Consider the following 17,500-nt stretch of genomic DNA (forward strand, 5'->3'; position numbering starts at 1 on the left):
CAGTTGTCCTCCTGTAATGCTTCCAACTGAAGAAAGTTCTCAGTTTCAGAACAAAGCACAGCTATGAAAGGATTGATTGTGGAAAAGAGAAGATGTTTTGGTGAGTGTGACAGGGCAGAACCGGATGGGATCTAATTTGAACGTATGAATTTGTTCTCTGATCGGCTTGATTGACTGACCTTTTATTGACACAAACAAACATTCAATTGCCCACAGTAGTAGTCAAAAGAATGACAAAGGGTAGAGAGCAAGTTATTTCCATGGCGGTCATTGAATGTACACTACAAAAGCTATATAAAATACATTTTTGTTGCCCCCGCCCCCCCATCATGACATCATGATTTATGGTATTGAATGCTTTTTGGAGATCTAACACAACCATAACATATTACCAAACTGTAGGTCCTAGGACTTTCTAATTGGCTAATGTGTGTATACAAGTTTGTTATTAACCACTTTTAACCTGGGTGCCTGTTTTTTAAGTAGATAGATCTCCTATCTGCTATTTTTGGCCCGTGATGAAGTATTAATAGATCTTGTGTGATTACCTTTTTAAACACAAATTATAAAGAACAAAAGAGAGCAAAACGATTATGTTCCAAAGTAAGCTGCATTCCAGTATGGCCCAGCAGTCATTGAACCACAGTGTGATTGCTGCTCTTATGAAAAGTGTTCTTTCAATCATATTTAATCCAATGGGGCCAAATTTGTCTATGCACAAAAATAGAGTAAAGTGTTCCAAAGACTATCAAATATTATAATGTATTCGAGCTACTTCGATGAAGATTAATAACCATCTTAGCTATATAAAACACAAGAACTAGGACGCAGTGAGGTAGAGCAGCCATCTGGAAAATGTTAAGGTCCCCCCTGTTTCGACCCCCAGCTCTGGCCCTGTGTCGGTCCAAGTGTCCTTGAGAAAGACATTGAACCCCCATCTGCTACCTGAGCGCCACCAAGTGGCTGCCCACTGCCCCCAATGATTAGCATGGCTCAAATACAGGGTATGGATTTCTTCAAGGGGGTCAATACAAAAGATAGTGCGTGCATGCGTGGGTGCGAGCTAAAATGCTAAAATAGCCAGCATTCTCACACCCGGGTGACGAGTTTAGAGTGATGCACGAATAAGGAAATTATTGGCCGATACTGATACCGATATTTAAAAATAACAATTTAGCCGATAACCGATACCGAGATCGATATTTGTTTATTTTGGTTTTGGTGTTATAATTTCCTCCTTTTGTGCGATGGAAACAAATACAACTTCATTATAAGAAATAACTGTTCAGAAATACAGCTTGGTAGGCAGCAAATAACCAACACACCAACATAACCAGCGCAAAATGTATGCTTATCAACAACAGATAAATATCGGCTACTGCCATCGGTTAACGTCAGCTTTATTTGCCGATACCGATGTTGACCGATAATGGCAAATATCGGCCGATGCCGATGGTGTGGCCGATATTTCGGTGCATCCCTAGTCTGGACAGGTTTGATCATGATGCAGCACCCATTTCACACGAAGGGACTCCCTGTTGCATCGCATGTTGACGAGGATTTACAATTCTCTGCCTTCTAATGGTAATGCAACTTGAGCGGCACTACTCGTTGGCCTAACCACTCGTTTGGCTAATTCGATTCCTCATGGGGCTTAAGTCTGCCTTGTTTTAAATGTTTTAGTGGACAAGTCAGGCTATTACGAGTTTGGATTACGGGACAGGGTCGCGTCATAAGCAAGGTCAAATGTTGACCAAGCTGAGCTCATCTTCTATCTATCTATAAATTAGCCAAATCTACGTGTGTGTGTCTGTCTGTCTGTCTGTCTGTCTGTCTGTGTTTACGCCCTGTAGCCAATCACGGACCACGGGCCGTGTCTGCCCTATAGCCAATCCGAAACACTGTAAAAAATAAAAGTTGGGAAAACTCAAAATTTTAAGGCAACAAACTTCAGAAAACTTTTAAGTTAGACAATCAAACATAAAACTTTAAGTTTTGCTTAAATTGGTTTAGTTGGTTTATCTTAACATTTTAAGTTGCCTCAGCTTTTATAATTTTTGCTTAACTTAAAATTCTAAGTTGACCTAAACTTAAAAGTTTTCTGAAGTTTGTTGCCTTAAAATGTTGAGTTTTCCCAACTTTTTATTTTTTACAGTGAAGGGGCAAAGGGTGACATCTTAATATCACGGCATACGGGTATTTATCCACTTTATAAATAGGCGATCTCTAGACGTGAGCCTACCCAAGACTGGACAGGTAAGGATCACTTAGGTCCTTACACAGGTGAGGAGAGGAGTAGGATCTAGTATAGTACATGTAGGCTGTTATGTATGATCTGTGAGTGAAAATACTGTATGTTGTTATAGATATAGTCCGTGTTAAATGATGAACATTACAATTAAATCCATTGCGCAATGTAAGTATGGTAGTGTGGGTGGATCAGCCCACTGGAGGATAATGCACTTTTACAGATAGGCCTGTTATACAATTATAACAAAACTGGTCATTCCAGCAGCAATACGAACAAAAAAGAACAGAACAGAATATATATGTTTTACATTATAAACAACCCAAAACCCACCAAACATTTTTAATACAATACAATACAACATTACAGTATGGATAATAGTATGTGGTGGTGGGTTATAGGCCTACAGTAACCACCTCAAAGTAATGTGCCTCTGCTAAAGGAGCACAATGACATCATCAATGGGTGTTCCATGATAGCCTTTCTCTTCTTGGAACATGTGCATACTGTAATAGAAGCCATTGTTCTTGCATTATTATTTATTTTTAGTTTGAAGATCTTGTTGGAAATGAACCTACCATACTGATGAAGTCACTGGCAGGTTCCTGAACTGTCCTCAGCCCTCCTCTGAGGCAGAAATGGTGCCACATCATCATGAGCATTAGTGAGGACCAATTATATGAAGATAAAATGGTTGAAGTGCTCCTTTAAAGCAAACTACAGTGGAACCCAGTACCACCAGCAGCAGCAGCAGCCCAGTCTTTTTGGAGCGGTGAAAGCGCTCCCAATAGACAGGTATGTCTGTGGCTGGCTGGCTGGCTATGTGGCTGGCTGGCTATGTGGCTGGCTGGCTATGTCTGTAGCCTGGCAATACCTCTAGTGGCCACACACAACACACATGTTAAAGGAGGGGCGCTGTTTAGCAGGCCAGGCACACTCAACACACACACACACACATGCGCGCACGCACGCGCACACACACACACACACACACACACACACACACACACACACACACACACAGGGTATAGCTGCTCAGATTCACCGCTCCACTTCGAACCGAGGTTTGATTTTTTAGGCTAGTGCAGTGGTTCTCAAACTTGGGGTCGGGACCCCAAATTATTTTGTGGGGTCCCCAGATGATTAGCTTAATGTTATTGTATTTCTTCTCACTCAATGGTAAACAAACCAACACACAGGGTATCATAAAGTGACAATGTAAGGACTTTCAAGACCGTTTTAATACCAAACTGGCCAAACTGTCAAGTAGGCTATAAGTAAGGAAGAGGCGAACATTGTGAAACGCGAGGCGTTGTGAGCATGTAGATCGGCTATTTACACAATATTTATCTGTGGAACCGAATCACATTAATACCTACAATTCCAAGTGCTTGTCAGGGTGGGTGTCCCCAGTTCAAATATAGTCTATTTATTTTGGGGGTCACGGCCTAAAAAAGGTTTGAGAACCCCTGGGCTAGTGGTTTTGACTTACACAATGGAATGTACTTGAACGGCAATGAATTAACAGACTACATGGAACAACACAAATAAATAAATAAACAATACGTTATTACTATTTTTCTAAACCCAGCTCAATTGTAATATAAGGCCTATGTTGTTGAAAAGCAACTGAGGGACAAGAGGAGAAGCTTTAATGTGCCAACAAGAGAAATTAGCCTCCCAATAAGCAGGGCTGCATGAGGGCCGCAGATAAGAACGGCTTAAACCGCCACATCCAGGCAGGATTATTAGGTATTGACTTATGTCTATAAGTACGGCGCGTGCGTGCGCACACACACACACACACACACACACACACACACACACACACACACACACACACACACACACACACACACACACACACACACACACACACACACACACGAGGAACAAGGAGAGGAAAGGAGACAGACAGACAGACAGACAGACAGACAGACAGACAGACAGACAGACAGACAGACAGACAGACAGACAGACAGACAGTAGGGCCTATAAATGGAGGTATTTGTACTTTACTTGAGTATTTCCAATACTTTTACTTCTACTCCACATCTCGGATCCAAATATTGTACTTTTACTGCAATTATTTGGAATTTTCAGTTACTAGCCTACTTTATAGATAGCTTATTATAGGTCTAATAATAATAAAATAAATAAATACAAATAAAATAAAATAAAAACATACATTATAACCACACATAATGTATGCCTATATAGCCTACATTTCGGCCAATTGAAAATAGCAGATCTATAAGCTCACAATACATTGCGATTGCGATCTACAAGCTCACAATGCATCTTCTATTTTCAAAAGATGTTGGTACATTTTGCATAATGAGTGCTTTTTTACTTTTGGTACTTTATAGGCCTATATTTTGATGCCATGTTGTAGGCCTACTTTTACTCAACTAAATTATGAATACCAGACTTTTAGCCTACTTGTAAGGGTGCCCACACACCAAAATATCTAGAGTGGAATCCGCCAATGAATGCATTTCAATGAGAATGGAGCGTTTTTTGCCAGTAGGCCTAGAGGATTTCTGCAAAAAACGCTCCATTCTAGGTATTTTGGTGTGAGGGCACCCTCAGAGTATTCCTAGCAGTAGTGATATACTTTTACTCAAGTAAAACATTTGAGTACTTCCATATAACTGGAGCTCCTATCATATCTCGATCAGAAAGTGTGCTGCCTGCAGATGAGCATCTATAGGAGGCAACACATGATGACGTCTCAACGGGGAATCAAGAGTCAAGTTTTCTGACAGCGAATCCTCACGCGCACACTCACCGAGCGCACCTTGCCAGCTTTCCTCTCTCTCTCTTTCTCTCTCTCTCTCTCTCTCTCTCTCTCTCTCTCTCTCTGTGAGAGACCCTGCAAGGCTGCAACGAGATTGAGTGACCGAGAAAGAAAGAGGGAGGGGGAGAGAGAGAGAGAGAGAGAGAGAGCGAGAGAGAGAGAGAGAGAGAGAGAGAGAGAGAGAGAGAGAGAGAGAGAGAGAGAGAGAGAGAGAGCAGTCCCATCCATTCCAGACAGACAGTCAGTGTTCAGTAAACGGAGGGAAAAGACGCACTTCGCGCACTTCAATAACGGCCGCTCTTCAGAATAACCATTAAGGGCTCATCATTAGTGGACTCGTTGTCACAAACAAGGACACAGATTAGTTTCGGTGCGTCACAATTAAACAATTAAATCGGGTGGAATTTTGCGCGCAGTGCAGTACACCGGTCACACACACACGCACACGCGCGCGCGCGCACACACACACACACACACACACACACACACACACACACACACACACCATGGCATCGTTTTGGAAAGTAAACGAACAACGCGTCTCCCCGGTGACAACTCATTCCCAAAGATGGAACACCCAGACCTGCGGATCCAGCAGCGCGACGACAGGGCAAGAGTCCAACAGCAGAGCCTGAATGCACAGCGCACTGGACGGATAAACGCCGCGGTCACCTTCGCTCGGGATCAACGGCTTTTCTGTGGCAATGCGAGAAGAGGCGCAAGAAAGTGCGTGTGAGTGAGCGACTGAACCGAGGGGCTTCTCGAGAGAGAGGCTGGATATTAACAGCATCCAGACAGCCAGGCAGCGACAGCCGGACCACCAGAGCAGCCGTCTCGCCCTCCTCGTCGCCCCGCAGACCCATGCAGGATGCCCGGGGAGCGCCGGGGAGTCCTCCTGGTCCTGGTCCAGCTCAGCCCGAGTTCATGACGCTCTGGGCGGCTTCGTCATGCGTCTCCTGCCCGAGCCCAGCGCCCAGTCCCTCCGGCTCCTCTTCCTCTTCATCTTCGTGATGGGGGTCGCCCCGTCCCCGGCCCTCACGGCCGGCTGCCCGGACCGGTGCGTGTGCGACGACCAGCTGGTGGTCCAGTGCGCCGGGCAGGACCTGACCATGTTCCCCTACGACCTCCCGCTCGCCACGCGGCAACTCATCCTGTCCAACAACCGCATCGCGGACCTGCCGGCGCTGCAGCTCAACTACCTGTCCGACCTGGTGTATCTGGACTGCAGCAACAACTCCCTGACCGAGATCAGCGAGTCCACGTTCGGGAACCTGCGGAAGCTAGCCTACCTGGACCTGTCGTTCAACCTGCTGCTGCAGGTCGAGGACCGGACGTTCGGACCCCTGTCGTCGCTGGTGATGCTCCGGCTCACGGACAACCCGGGGCTGGGGGAGATGCACCCGGACGCCTTCGCCGAGAACCTGGCACTGCAGGTTCTGGACGTGAGCCGGAACAACCTGACGACGCTCAACATCAGCACGCTGATCGCCCTGCCAGCTCTGCGGTCCATGGGGCTGAGCGGCAACCCGTGGCGGTGCGACTGTGACACGGAGGACCTGTGTCTCTGGGTGCAGATAGAGGGCTTCAAGTTTCAAGGTGAGGAGAGAAAGCACAAACGGAAGGGAGTGATAAACCTAAAACAGTATATCATTATTATTGTTATTATTTTTAATCATAAAGGACATAAAGCAATGGTTCTCAAACGTTTTCATGTCAAGGACCGCCAAATTGATACTTATTTGCCCACGGACCCCCATTTGAAAAAATAAATAAAAATAAATGCCAGGGAGTTAGGGACCCCCATATAAGAGAAGATTTCTATGGTTCTATAGCAGTGATTCTCAACCATTTTAGTTTGAAGGACCCCCATGCAGTTTGACATACAGACCCCCATTTAATGGCATTTCTATCTCTGGGACCCCGATTTATATTGTAAAATCAATGTTAATTTAACTCTGAAAGTGTTTAAATTAACATTGATTTATGAAACCAAATGGACCCGTGTACACTCTCAGAGTTACAGACCCATAGGGGTCCATTTGGTTCCTAACTATCATTTAGCTGGGGACCCACTGGAACTCCCTCAAGGACCCCCAAGGGTCTCCGGACCCCACTTTGAGAACCAATGACATAGAGGACCTGCAATGCTGTTGCATCACTGTTGTATTGTTGTTGTTTTTTTTAAGTTATGCTCTTTTAGCATTCATTTCTATTTGACGTGGGGATTAGCTTACAGTCCTGTGTTGAATGACAAGCTTTATAGGCCTGACTGGCTCTCCTGTCGCACTTGATCCCTTAAAACAGTGTTTCTCAAACATTTTCATGTCAAGGACGCATGTCCACAGACCCCCATTTGAAATTGGTTTGTTCCAGGGATAAAGGGTGTTAGATTAGCTTTGGTACATATTTCTACAGCTGTCCATACAGTATACTGTAGGTGGGGAGCCAACATTGAGTGAAACCTATTTGAATTATTCTTACACACTAGACTACATTCTCTCTTTTATAGCCAGTGAAATAATGGTGAAAATTCAACTTTATCATTTAGCTGGGGACCCTGTGGAACACGCTGTAGGGAGCCCTGGGGGGTCCCAGGGCTGCACTCTAAAAACGACTGGCATAAATGTCCTGTGTTGTCATCACAAAGCAACAAGCAGCAAAGGGCCTGCATGTGGCTGATGTCCACTCCTGCAGCAGGCAGGGCAATATTGCATCCTGGCCAATAAACACACAGCAGCTCCTCTGAGGATGTCCTTATCCAAGGTTTTATCACTTGCTATTGTCACATCAACGCATTTAGATAATTTGATTTTGGGCGCACAGTCAGTAGTTCCTGATAGTGGACCTCTGCTGATGTCTTCATCTTAATCAGTTAGCATGCAGTGCACGCACGGTACATGCCATGGCATGCACCTGCACACACATGCACGCTTTCTCTTTCTCTTTCTTTCTCTCTCTCTCTTTCTCTCCTCCCCCTCTCTCTCTCTGTCTCACACACACACACAATACACAAGCTTTAACACGAATAGTTTTACCTCGTCTCCTCTCTCCCACCAGCTCTGCTGTAAAATCTCCTCAAACTGCCCTTCACAACTCGATAAAAACTCAGCTCCCCCTTAAAATCTGCAGACTTGCATTTATAGGCTGTGTTCACAGCATTTACACTTATTCATAATGTGTCAACAACCTTAGTTGCCATGCATATACTGTGTGAAAAGTGTTTTTGTTTTTGTTATTAAGTTAACCACTTAAGCCCCATATGGGAAGCCGGCTTCCCATGACCAGTCACCAAACTGTTCAGAGGTCAATAAATCAATAGAGACTAAATCAAATTACAATTTCAATGTTGATTCTGCTACAGGGGCCATACAGCACATATAATCAGCTGCCATTGTATTTTTCATCCATGCATTACTCTTATTACATTATTACAAATTATTTTTACTAGTTTTTATCATTTTTCACCCTATACTTTTACATTACTAATATTACAGCACTACTCTCACTAAAACATCTGTAGAGTTTGCATAGTTTGAAATATATTCATAAGATTTTATCAATTGATGATATCTTGATGGACAATTTCTCTATTCACTATATATGTCTCCAATGAGGTCTTGAGTCTTTTTCACTATTCAGAATTCAGATTTTCCACAGGCGGAGGTCTTTTTCAATCCTCTTTTCCCTAGTAAGTGATCACAGCAGTACAATTCGGTAAGAGAAATGTGATGTTTTACACTGCATTTGTGAATTTTCAGGGTTTGGCTTACATTTGGTGGGTCAAGAGTAGCCACAATCATTGTAGTTTTGTGTCCACAACTGTTCTAATTTGGGCATGCATTTTTGACGGATTCTTCCCCTGGACCCCCCTGGGGTTCAAGTGGAAAGCTCTTTACTAGTAATCATTGCTATAGATGTTGGTTCATTAACAGGGTTATCCCCGTCTGTCCAATAAAATGAACTTTCAGGTGGGTTACACATGTCATCCAATCAGGAGAGAGAACCCCACAGAGATCATTTAATCAGCTTGTGTTTCAAATGGCAGTGTTGTGTTGCTGTAGGGTTTGCGTCCAGTCACCTCGGCTTGACCAGAGCAACAGCAAAGCGTATTACAGACAGTCCCAGCATGGGTTTCCATGAACTCGGGGCCCAAAGTACGTTCTAAGAAGCTTATCTGAAACCGAGCCGTATCGCATGGAAGAACATCCAGAACCTGTGAAATACGTTCCTACACGTCATCATGGCATGGTACGCTTAGTTCCTGTATAGGTGAAAAGAGCCATTAGTGAAGATTGGCCTGATTTAGCTGCAAGCACCTTAGATGCTAATATAAATGCTATCTGAATCTAAGTTGCAATACCCTCTATTGACAGCCCATTCATGAAAAGTCCTATCTGAATGTATTAAGGACAATAAACTCTGCCATATCTTTGGTTAATAAAATCCACCATTCATTGTCATGTTATGATACTTTCTGTCAATGAATTCCATGCAGTGGTTATTTTTCAAAGTGTTTGAGTTTGTAAGCGCTTGTTGTAAATCACTCAATGTTCTGCACACACCACCTGTTTCGTACTCGCACACATATGCAGGAGGCAGCAGGACGCTGAGTTATCAAAAACTAAATGAAGGATTTTTATGAACCGAAGACTTGACAGAGACAAAGAGCGATCCTCACAGGTGCGACATTGGTGAGTTTAGCATCCTTTAATACAATTAGATGGGACTTTTCCTGAATGGGCTGTCAATGGAGGTTGTTGCATCGTAAACCGGAAACGGTTTCTATAGAAAATGGTAAAATAAAATCATATGCCAACAGCGTTTTCAGGGGTTGAAAACACAACAAAGTGAAACTTCCTTCCAGTGTGGAAATCTTTGAGAGCGCTCTACCTTGCGTCTCCAACTCTCCGGGGAATCCAGGAAAATGTGTGAGGTCATTCATGAATGACGTCGGCTCAGCTATGCAGCCACGCAGCATCGGAGAATGTAAACAAAGCAAGCGAGACAGCTTTGATAGGAAGTAGAGCGGACATTACGTCACTTGTCTCTCTGGCAGTTTGTCACCGCCACCTAGCTACCTGGCACACTACAGTGTTTCGTTCACTCATGCGTCTTCGTATAAACGCTGGAAAAGAACTGACAACGCAACGGGACCTCGCCTTTTCCTCTATAGACCGTTGTTGTCTAAACGGGTCCTTAGCTGCAGATAGCATTTATAGCATCTAAGTTGCTTGCGGCTAATAGGTTTGATTAATGGAACTCAGGTCATTTTGTATCACCCTTGTTCATAACCCTTAAGCCATTAAAACGGTGAAAGAATCTCTGCCACTTTAGATTTGACTTGAGTTATAACAACATAGGTTTTGGTGGTCGATCCAAAGGGTGTTCGACCTAATGACATGTTACCGTTCTGATCTTCAGCCTTATCCCATGTGAGGAGAAAAATCAGTTTCAGTTTTGGTGGAGGAGACAGGTTTTCCTCCAATCAGGATAGAGTGGGGCCACCTGGGGACACGTTTAACAAAGGAGAATGTCCAGTACATAGCAGCTTGGTCCCTGTATGTGTGTTAGTCAGTGGTCATCGCCATGTTGGCTTGTGATTGACCTTTTTGTCAAAATTAAATTTTTGACACATACTATACAAAATGAGCGGACACCTATATTACCAGTAAGACTCCCTAATCGGGAGATAAGCGACCGTCAGGTCACATACACAAACTTAAGAAGGCAATGGAAGGCAATCAGGAGGGAATATGGGAAATGGGACAGATCCATGTTGATGACATGACTTTAGAGATACTGTGTACCGCTTTGCGTGATTTTAGGGCAAAATCTGTAGGAGCAGTGTCCAAAAATGGGTTTTGCAAAAATCGGCCTGATGGTGGCGCTAGATGGGAGAGATGCATGTTAATGACATGACTGTAGAGATACTGTGTACCGCTTTGCGTGATTTTAGGGCAAAATCTGTAGGAGCAGTGTCCAAAAATGTGTTTTGCAAGAATCGGCCTCATGGTGGCGCTAGAAGAGGGCCATGTGAGAAATGAGGTTGTGGTTTGGCAGCCAAGGAGTGTGTGTGCAAAGTTTGGCAGGGATCGGGGGCAACGGTGGCGGAGATGGTCCTTAGCGTTAGTGGAGTTCTCCCTAACACTATGTTCCTCTACATCCCAAATCCTTGGCAAATCCGGAAAGACCCATCATCTGGTCCGAAAATAACAAAAACTGTTTAGCCCCTCACCAAACCAAAAGTATCAGTGGACATTTGAAAGCTTACTCTACTTAGTGGACGCGGTCTGAGCCTCCCATCACACGATTAAAATACATTTCTAGGGCAAAATGAAAAATATTCTACCGGCTGGAGACTCCATTTCTTCTAGTTTTTCACTATTTGTCGCCACCATCAAGGTCCCAACTCACTACTGCCGCGCAGGTCAGAGGACCGAATTACACATTAGTCTCATTGGGTGTTATTCAGCTCTGTGACGTTGGAAGCGCTCCATCCGGTGGAATATTTTTCATTTTGCCCTAGAAATGTATTTTAATCGTGTGATGGGGGCTCAGACCGCATCCACTAAGTAGAGTAAGCTTTCAACTGTCCACTGATACCTTTGGTTTGGTGAGGGGAGAAACCGTTTTTGTTATTTTTTTGACCAGACGACGGGTCTTTCCGGATTTGCCAAGGATTTGGGATGTAGAGGAACATAGCGTTAGGGAGAACTCCACTAACGCTATGGACCAGAGCTAGGGAAAAGTGTGACGCGACGGACAGACTGACAGACTGACTGACAGACTGACTGACTGACTGACAGACAGCCGGTGGAAGTTTTGATAGTAACTGCGACCTAACGGTCGCAACCAGAAACACATAAAGAGCTAACCCTGAATGACCACAACAGCTCTGTAACTCTGAGAGTATACAAATGGAACCAAATGGAATAAGATTTTTGAAAACCACTAGTAGGTCTAGTTGGACTCCTAATGTGCCATATAGTGTTGTACTAATACTAATAATATACTAACACATATTTTGAAGAAAACTGGAGACTTGACGTTCAGTAATTGGTCATTATGAGCACAATAAGAACATTGTAATACGATTTGCCATATGATTGGTGTGGTTTAGGCTTATACCACTTTTACCAGTCCGTTTTAGCCCATCAAACACGGGTCCCCACCAGATATCCGCAGGTACTCTGCCCGTTGCAGGACTCTGGCTTATACATGGCACTGGCAGGAGGTGCAGCTGTGAAGAGGACCATGTCCTTTTGTACCTGTTTTGGCTGCCTGGTCCCCCCCACCCCGGTCCTCTCTGCACCTGGGTGAGCTGGCACCGCCGCCACCGTATGCTTGGACTCTCCAGCCCAGATGGTTAATGATGGTGCTCAGAAAAGCCAGGCGTCCATGCTCCCATTAAGGATGGTGTGTGTGTGTGTGTGTGTGTGTGTGTGTGTGTGTGTGTGTGTGTGTGTGTGTGTGTGTGTGTGTGTGTGTGTGTGTGTGATTTTGGTTTGTCTTTTGTCTGTATTTGTGCGTGTGTGTGAGTGTGTGTGTGGGTGTCGTGCATGCATGTGTAACTGTGTGTATTAGTGTGAGTGAGCGTGCATGCATTTGTGCAGGCCATGGAGTCTGTGATTGGTGTGTTTGTGTGTGTGTGTCTCTGTGTGTGTGTGTGTGTGTGTGTGTGTGTGTGTGTGTGTGTGTGTGTGTGTGTGTGTGTGTGTGTGTGTGTGTGTGTGTGTGTGTGTGTGTGTGTGTGTGTGTGTGTGCGCGTGTGTGTGTGTGTGTGTGTGTGTGTGTGTGTGTGTGTGTGTGTGTGTGTGTGTTTGTGTACGCCTGTGTGTGTGTGTGTGTGTGTGTGTGTGTGTGTGTGTGTGTTTTTGAGACGCGTGTGTGCGCGCGTAAGTGTGTGAGAGAATGACTCACTCCAATCAAGTGTGTGTGATCTGTAGCTGTAGTTAGGGGGAGACCCTTAGGGGAGAGCCAATGAGATTAGGAGAAGTGAAGAGGAGGGGAGGGGAGAGGAGAGGATGCATGGTCCACTAAAACTAGACCAGGTCAACCTGGTTGTGCCAGACCCGGGTTCTGCCAACCCTCTGGGCCTATAAATTTAATGGTACATTTATAGGCTGTCTGTCCCTTTGTCTGTCATCATCATTTATGACATCATGCCTTTTGTAGGCATGTCATCATCATGTCATCATCATATATACCCTTTATATAGAAAACCCGGACCGACATTTGCTTATGTAGGCCTACCCATTTCATGGGTCTGGCAAAAACAACATACTTAACATAACAACATACTCACCGGATACTCAAACATCATACTCATAAATGCACAGGCACCTCTCATTGTTCTATCTCAACATGTAGAATAAAATAATATATAATACTCCACTCCAGGAGGTAGGCTATAGATGGCTCACTGCCCTTAGGAATCAGCAGGTAACAGCTATTTTAGAACAAATTCTAATCGGATAATCCTCTGAATATTTGAGGGCATGTGTGAACGAATATTGTGACACAGCCCACGGGCCTATGGAAACAACAGGTATCAGATGTTTTTGAATGAGTTTGAACTGATTACACTATGAATACATGTGGGTATGTATGTATATTATATATAATTGTTTAGAGCAGCAAATTAGTTTTACACCTTTTTGTCTCCCAAGTGAGTCCTTATGCCGACCAACCTTCCCCAGTCCCCACACATTACTGTACTGCACCATACTGGCTCACCTGCCAGAGGAACTCCCACTCCGTGGGAGGACGTAGCACCTTCGCCCTAGTGTTCAACACCCCTCGCTGACAGTGACAGGTGCCGCCCCAGCCTATAGGAGGACTGGAGGAGTCACTAGCACAGTGACAAGGTTCACCCTCCCTACCCTGACCGGCTTCATCGGGACACGCTAAGAGATACGTTATACATAGTTTAATTTATACAAATGTATTTGTGAATTAATTTTCTCCATTGACTTGAATGGGAAAATGCAAAAAAAAAAAGCACCAACGAACTGGCTGGATGTATGGAGAACCGGGATGACTGGAAGCGATGATGGAAGTCTCGTCTGAGGACGACCTAGAGAGAAAATGTTACTTTTCCCACTGGAGATAGCTGACGTCATAGATGTGTGACGTCATAGACCACATGAGATTGACACAGTTTGTCCATATATGGGCAATTGGGCATTCCAAGATATGGGCTTAATATTGATGACATCAGGGTTCTCCATATATGGGCATGAAAGGGACAATGACTGACGCATATGGACATTCATTTATTTGTGAATACAAAATCCGTCTTACCATTTGAATTTTCCCCATTCAAGTCAATTGGGAAAATTCAAATGGTAAGACGGAATTAATTTGCAAATGTGACTTCATCTTTCTAGCATTAGATACTGTAGTGTAGATGCTGCTCGTCCACTTGTGCACTGTGGCGGATTCAAACCATTACACTTCACTCCTGCGCATGCGCCACCTGAGCGCTACATGTGGATATGTATGTGTGAATATAATATGTGTCCAGTGGTTGTGTTCATGTCATTTCCATAAAGCATATATTTATACTGTAAATTAACTCCCACTGTTTTGGCGCGGTGATAAGATGGCATGGTGGTCATGGCTAGTATTCTGTGCTATATGCTTTCCTCACGTCTCCATCCACTGTTTCTTCGCTGTTTCTATCTTACACATGCTCAAACTCACACATGATGCAGATTTAGGCCACGGAACACGCCATTGGCTGGGCTGCTGTGACATGCCTCTTCACCCATGTGTGAGTGGATGCGTGCCTCTCTCACTGTTTCTCTTTCTGTTACAACAATCTTACTTTCTTCACTGATTTGTGGCGCTCCCCCCCCCTCTCTCTCTCTCTCTCTCTCTCTCTCTCTCTCTCTCTCTCTCTCTCTCTCTCTCTCTCTCTCTCTCTCTCTCTCTCTCTCGGATTAGCTGACATGTATTGATATGGCAGCCATAACCAGTAGTAAGGGAAGGTGTGTGTGTGTGTGTGTGTGTGTGTGTGTGTGTGTGTGTGTGTGTGTGTGTGTGTGTGTGTGTGTGTGTGTGTGTGCGTGTGTGTGTGTGTGTTAAAACAGATTTACATAAAAACATAATAAAAGCTATTCAAATGGAGCAGCGGGTAGTCGATGATGAGCAATGAATCATGGTCAAATAGATAAATATAAAAAGCTGTTTACTGGGGTAGCAGGCTTGCTTAAAAACCTCTCTGTCCTTATGCATGTGTGTCTGTCTGTCTGTATGTATGTATGTCTGTCTGTGTTTACTTACTCCCCTGTTCAGATCCTAGTTATGATCGTGTTTGCCTCTGTTGTTTGGTTTGTCTGCGTACTTGTGTCTGTGTGTGCTTCACTAAGACGTGTTGACATCCTGCAACGCTGGCAGCAACCAAAGTCACCGCGAGGCCCCCCCAGGCTGGAGCCATTAGGATGGCAGAGAAAATGGAATTGAATTAGAGAGATAAAGAGAGAAAGACTGAGAGAAAAAGATGGGTAAAGTTTGTGAAAGAGAGTATTAAAATAAACCAACTCAGTAGGCTTGTAGTTAGTTAGTTGAGTGTCCGCCCTGAGACTGGGAGGTCAGGGTTTGATCCCCGCCCAGGTCATACCAAAGGCTCTAGAAATGGGACCCAATGCCTCCCAAGTCCCTGTGACACACTAGCGTCATGTCCAGGGGGTGTACTTGTGCATCAAGCTGCCTCACGCAAAGGAAACAAGAGATAGGCTCCTGCCCTATGGGCCTCAGCGCTCGGCAAGGCTTACTTACTTATTCAAAGAAAGTGAACCAGTTCTGACTCTGATGGGCCTATAACTGTCGAAACCTTCTCACGCAAGCTGGGAGAAAGAAGTCATGTAGTAGCCACTTGTCGAACTCGGATGCCGAGTTGTGAATGCATGGATATTTCTCCTATAGGTTTGGGGTTGTAAATGGTGCATTTATATAGCGCTTTCATCCAAAGCGCTTTACATAGATTGTGCATTACATTCACCCATTCACACACACATTCATACATTGATGACGGAAGAAACCATGCAAGGCACCAACCTGCTCATCAGGAGCAACTAGAGGTTCAGAGTCTTGCTCAAGGACTCTTCGACAACTAACTCTGGGGGAGCCCGGGATCGAACTTGGGACCATCCGGCCGCTCTACCCCTGAACCACTACCGCCTTTGTTATATGTGGTAGCAGGTTCCCACTGGCAAGACTGTGTTAGGATGTAGCTGAATGGTTGTGTGTGGTTGTACCTGGATGATGGTCATGGTTGTGTGGTGGTGGTTGTAGCTAGTCTGGCTGTGTACGGTGGTTGTAGCTGGGTGCTTGTATGGTTGTAGCTAGTCTGGCTGTGTGCACTCTAACCTAACGCGGACAGTTTATGCGGGCGCGGTGAGTCTCTCCGCAAGTCTCCAGCCAATAGCATGTGTTCTCCTCCCCCACCCCCCTCTGCTCCTCTGCTCAGCGCAGAGAACACTGGTGCGTCATGACGTCAACACATTTGGTGCGACGCTCTCTGCACTCTGATTGGTTAGGGAAATTGGACACTTCCTACAACAGTGATCATAACGCGATCGCCCAGACTTCTTTTTCTTCCGATTGCCTAAAGAAGTCTGGGTTTCCGAGGCTAGGCTGTGTGTGGTTGTAGGTAGGGTTGGTTATATTGCCATAAGGCCGTAATTGGTCTCTGCGTGTGGTTTTATGAGGCTGATTGTACCAAAAGCTGATCTGGCTGTTTGTGGATGTTGTGAGTATTTTAGCCCTGGGTGGGAACCCGTGGTCCTTGGCTTCTTCTCAGTTCCCTTATAGTTCTCTCATAGATGCCAGGCACACGGCCAAGAGAGAGGGCAGGGCACGGGGTGAGAGAGTTAAATATTCATAAAGAGAGAAAGAGCAAGAGAGGTTGATGAGTTCAGAAAAAGAGAGAGAGAGAGGGGGAGAGTGACACGGGGCCAGCAGTTAACCATGTATAATATCATCCAAGTGAATACGAATTGGATTTTAATAAATAAAGTGAATTACAGAGTTAACCGAGACATGAAGACAAGATGAGTGGAAAGACTGGGCGGGATCAAACAAGCGTGATATGAAGACTGGTGGATGCAGAGGGAAAGACTGGGGAAAACTAACCAAGAAGAAGCAGCACCACAGTTTGCGAGAACCAGAGTGGGAAAAAAAGAAGGTGAAAGGCGTCAGACGAGGTCCCAGGTCTTCTTGTTGCTCAGACCCACCAGTAAGACACATTAAAACATTCATTATGACAAGGAGACAGCAATACAATTAACAACAATTAACTGTTGCATTATTAAACGGCTGGAACAATTTAACAGCCCTGTGTGGTGAATGATGGCGTATCAAATGCAAGCGGTGGCCAGTAGGAAGCTGGTGTACCGCTGCGTGCACCGCAGTGGAAACTGTAAATCTGGGTGCATGCAATGTTACTG

General features: G+C 44.8%; 2 protein-coding genes across 2 annotated transcripts in view; one reads left to right on the forward strand and one right to left on the reverse strand.

The window, feature by feature from the left end:
• The window catches only part of LOC308292628 (E3 ubiquitin-protein ligase RNF170), a 484,996-nt gene that overhangs the window by 207,209 nt on the left and 260,287 nt on the right, over positions 1–17,500 (reverse strand). The gene's annotated exons all lie outside the window — the stretch shown is intronic.
• The window catches only part of lrrc52 (leucine rich repeat containing 52), a gene marked incomplete at both ends in the record, with an annotated part of 49,094 nt that continues 37,589 nt past the window's right edge, over positions 5,996–17,500 (forward strand). Inside the window, one exon of the mRNA XM_080723938.1 lies at positions 5,996–6,644. Coding sequence (XP_080580064.1) covers positions 5,996–6,644 — 649 coding nt within the window. The remainder of the gene's footprint in view (positions 6,645–17,500) is intronic.

This window comes from Nannobrachium achirus, assembly GCF_963921795.1.
Source record: "Nannobrachium achirus genome assembly, chromosome: 1".
NCBI classification, from domain to species: Eukaryota; Metazoa; Chordata; class Actinopteri; order Myctophiformes; family Myctophidae; genus Nannobrachium; species Nannobrachium achirus.